The sequence below is a fragment of the Engraulis encrasicolus genome, chromosome 13, assembly GCF_034702125.1.
Source record: "Engraulis encrasicolus isolate BLACKSEA-1 chromosome 13, IST_EnEncr_1.0, whole genome shotgun sequence".
Lineage (NCBI taxonomy): Eukaryota > Metazoa > Chordata > Actinopteri > Clupeiformes > Engraulidae > Engraulis > Engraulis encrasicolus.
The window spans coordinates 6,139,705-6,142,204 of NC_085869.1; the positions used below are offsets into that span (position 1 = coordinate 6,139,705).

Consider the following 2,500-nt stretch of genomic DNA (forward strand, 5'->3'; position numbering starts at 1 on the left):
TCCTGAGGAATTAGACAAAGATGATGAGTACCTCTTAAAAATTATGATGGCAGCAGGGAAAAAGGCAATCACCAAATATTGGCTACAGAAAGATACACCTACGGTGGGCACATTTGTTGGCATCGTAAAACATTTACATCTCCTTGAGCAGATGACCTATTCCCTAAGGCTGCAAAAAGAAATTGGAGAAAGAAAGTGGATTAAATGGTCCGTTTACATAAATGACAGAACTAACACAGGTTAATTAGACTATTGTACTGTATTGATAGTATTGTATTGTATTGACTGTGATATGCGCTTATCCAAATTACCTCCAAATTATTTTTCTTTCTGTTTTTTTGGCTTTTTTGTGTGTTTTTGTATTTGTCTTGCCTCTATAAAAAAATACCATAAATAAAAAGTATCTAAAAAAAACAAAAGAAACTTTTTGCGATGCTAGTCCTTCCTCTCCACTCCTGGCCATTTTTACTTGGAGTCATCATTGACCAATGGTCCAATCCACTCATATTTCACTACTGAAACCGACTTTGAAACTGTTTCACATTCAGCCACATAGATGAAACACCCTGCTGCACTCCTTTCTGTTCAGTTAACTGATAACCCCCAAAAGGACACAAAATGTCTTTGGGGCGATAGGCTAACCCAAGAAAGTCTTAAGCTATCACTATTTGTTGGCCATCTTTACCATCTTAAATTATTAGATAGATGACGCCCAGAATTCTATAGAACTTTGACTGCCCGAACAATCCCGTCACACCGGTGTGACGGTACACTCTTAAAAGAGCACATTAGGACAGCGCAGTCGGGAAGCCCCCAACTTTTGTACATAGTCCTAAATTACAAAACACAACACAGGCAAATTGACCCAACGGTCTCTGCACTAGTCAGTACAAAATCAGCATAACATCAACAACAACGACAAAAAAAATCAACCAACTTACTGTCGACGATGACACTCCTGCCTGTCCAGTCGTCGTTGACCACCTGTATGGTCCCGTAGTGAACATCGCTAAAGAAGATCCGGTTGCTCCCCGCCCCAGAGTCCTGCCGGTAGTCCAGCGCCAGGGCGATGACGTTCTTGAAGAAGGCCTGGTTCTCAAACGGCTGCAGGGGCTGGTTGAGGTCGCTCTCGTCCGACAGGTGTATGCTCTTGAGGATGGTGCGCTCCGAGTAGAGCAGGTAGCCCTCGTAGCGCTGGCAGGCGAAGCCGTCCTCCGCCAGGAAGCCGTGCGCACAGGCACAGGTGCGCCGCCCGCTGCCCAGGTGGAAGCACAGCTGCTGGCAGCCGCCGTTGCTGCGCGCACACGGGTTAGTTCCTGTTGTGGTGACCATGGTGGAGGAGGAGAACAAACAAATGACAAACAACAACATTACATTACATTACATTACATTAACATGACATTACACTTAGCTGACCCTTTTATCCAAAGCGACTTAGTTATTCTTTTTCAGGGCATTTGTTACAGTCCCTGGAGCAATGTGGGGTTAGGTGCCTTGCCACGCGCACACGAGTTGGTTCCTGCCATGGCGACCATGGGGGAGGAGAACAAACAAATGACAAACAACAGCATTACATTACATTACATTAACATTACATTAACATTAAAGGTACACTGTGCAGGAAATGGTCAAAAAAGGTACTGTGACTATGCTGCTCATTGAAACCGGGCTGCCTACTGTCAAACTTGATCTTTTCATTAAAGTTTACTAAGTAATAAACTAATATTGTATGTAAGTATGGCCCAAGTACAGTCATTTTTGCAGCTAAAAATGGCTATTTCTGGAAATGGGGAAGATCCCCCTTTTCATGTATAAAATTTTTCCAGTCATAATGAATACTTAGAATTTGATGGTGGTGGTAAGTATTCATGAAAAAGGTAACATTAGTGAATGGGTAGCATGGATTCTAGAAATAAACAACTAAAAATCTCACACAGTGTCCCTTTAACATTACATTACACTTAGCTGACCCTTTTATCCAAAGCGACTTAGTTATTCTTCTTCAGGGTATTGATTACAGTCCCTGGAGCAATGTGGGGTTGGGTGCCTTGCTCAAGGGCACTTCAGCCATGTATGGAAGTGTAGGGAGAGGTCAGGTGGGATTCGAACCTACAATCTCCAAATTGAAAAACCAACTCCCTAACCACTAGGCCACGGTTGCCCAACAAGAAGGAGGCGGCACATGAAGATACCACAAGACAATACGTATTCAGGACAATGCACTTCTTCATACAGGATGCTGTCTAGTAATCATATTTTTTTGCCATATCAAACATCTCCCTGGTATAATATACAATACTATGCTTGTGTTTTAAACTATAAAAAGTGTAATATGCATGGGGTAAAAGTGAATATTTTTTCTCCTTTTCTCCTGTGTTTTCAACTATAACATCAACTTGCTTGGGCGAATGGGTACCAATTAGTAAAACTAGAAAATGGCAAATTAATTGATGGAATTAAAAGAAGAAGAAAAGAGTTTTGCAGCACAAGTGGTAACTCA

General features: G+C 42.1%; 1 protein-coding gene across 1 annotated transcript in view; it reads right to left on the bottom strand.

The window, feature by feature from the left end:
- The window catches only part of LOC134460642 (low-density lipoprotein receptor-related protein 1B-like), a 573,784-nt gene that overhangs the window by 153,257 nt on the left and 418,027 nt on the right, over positions 1-2,500 (bottom strand). The window contains exon 41 of the mRNA XM_063212999.1: positions 942-1,316. Coding sequence (XP_063069069.1) covers positions 942-1,316 — 375 coding nt within the window. The remainder of the gene's footprint in view (positions 1-941; positions 1,317-2,500) is intronic.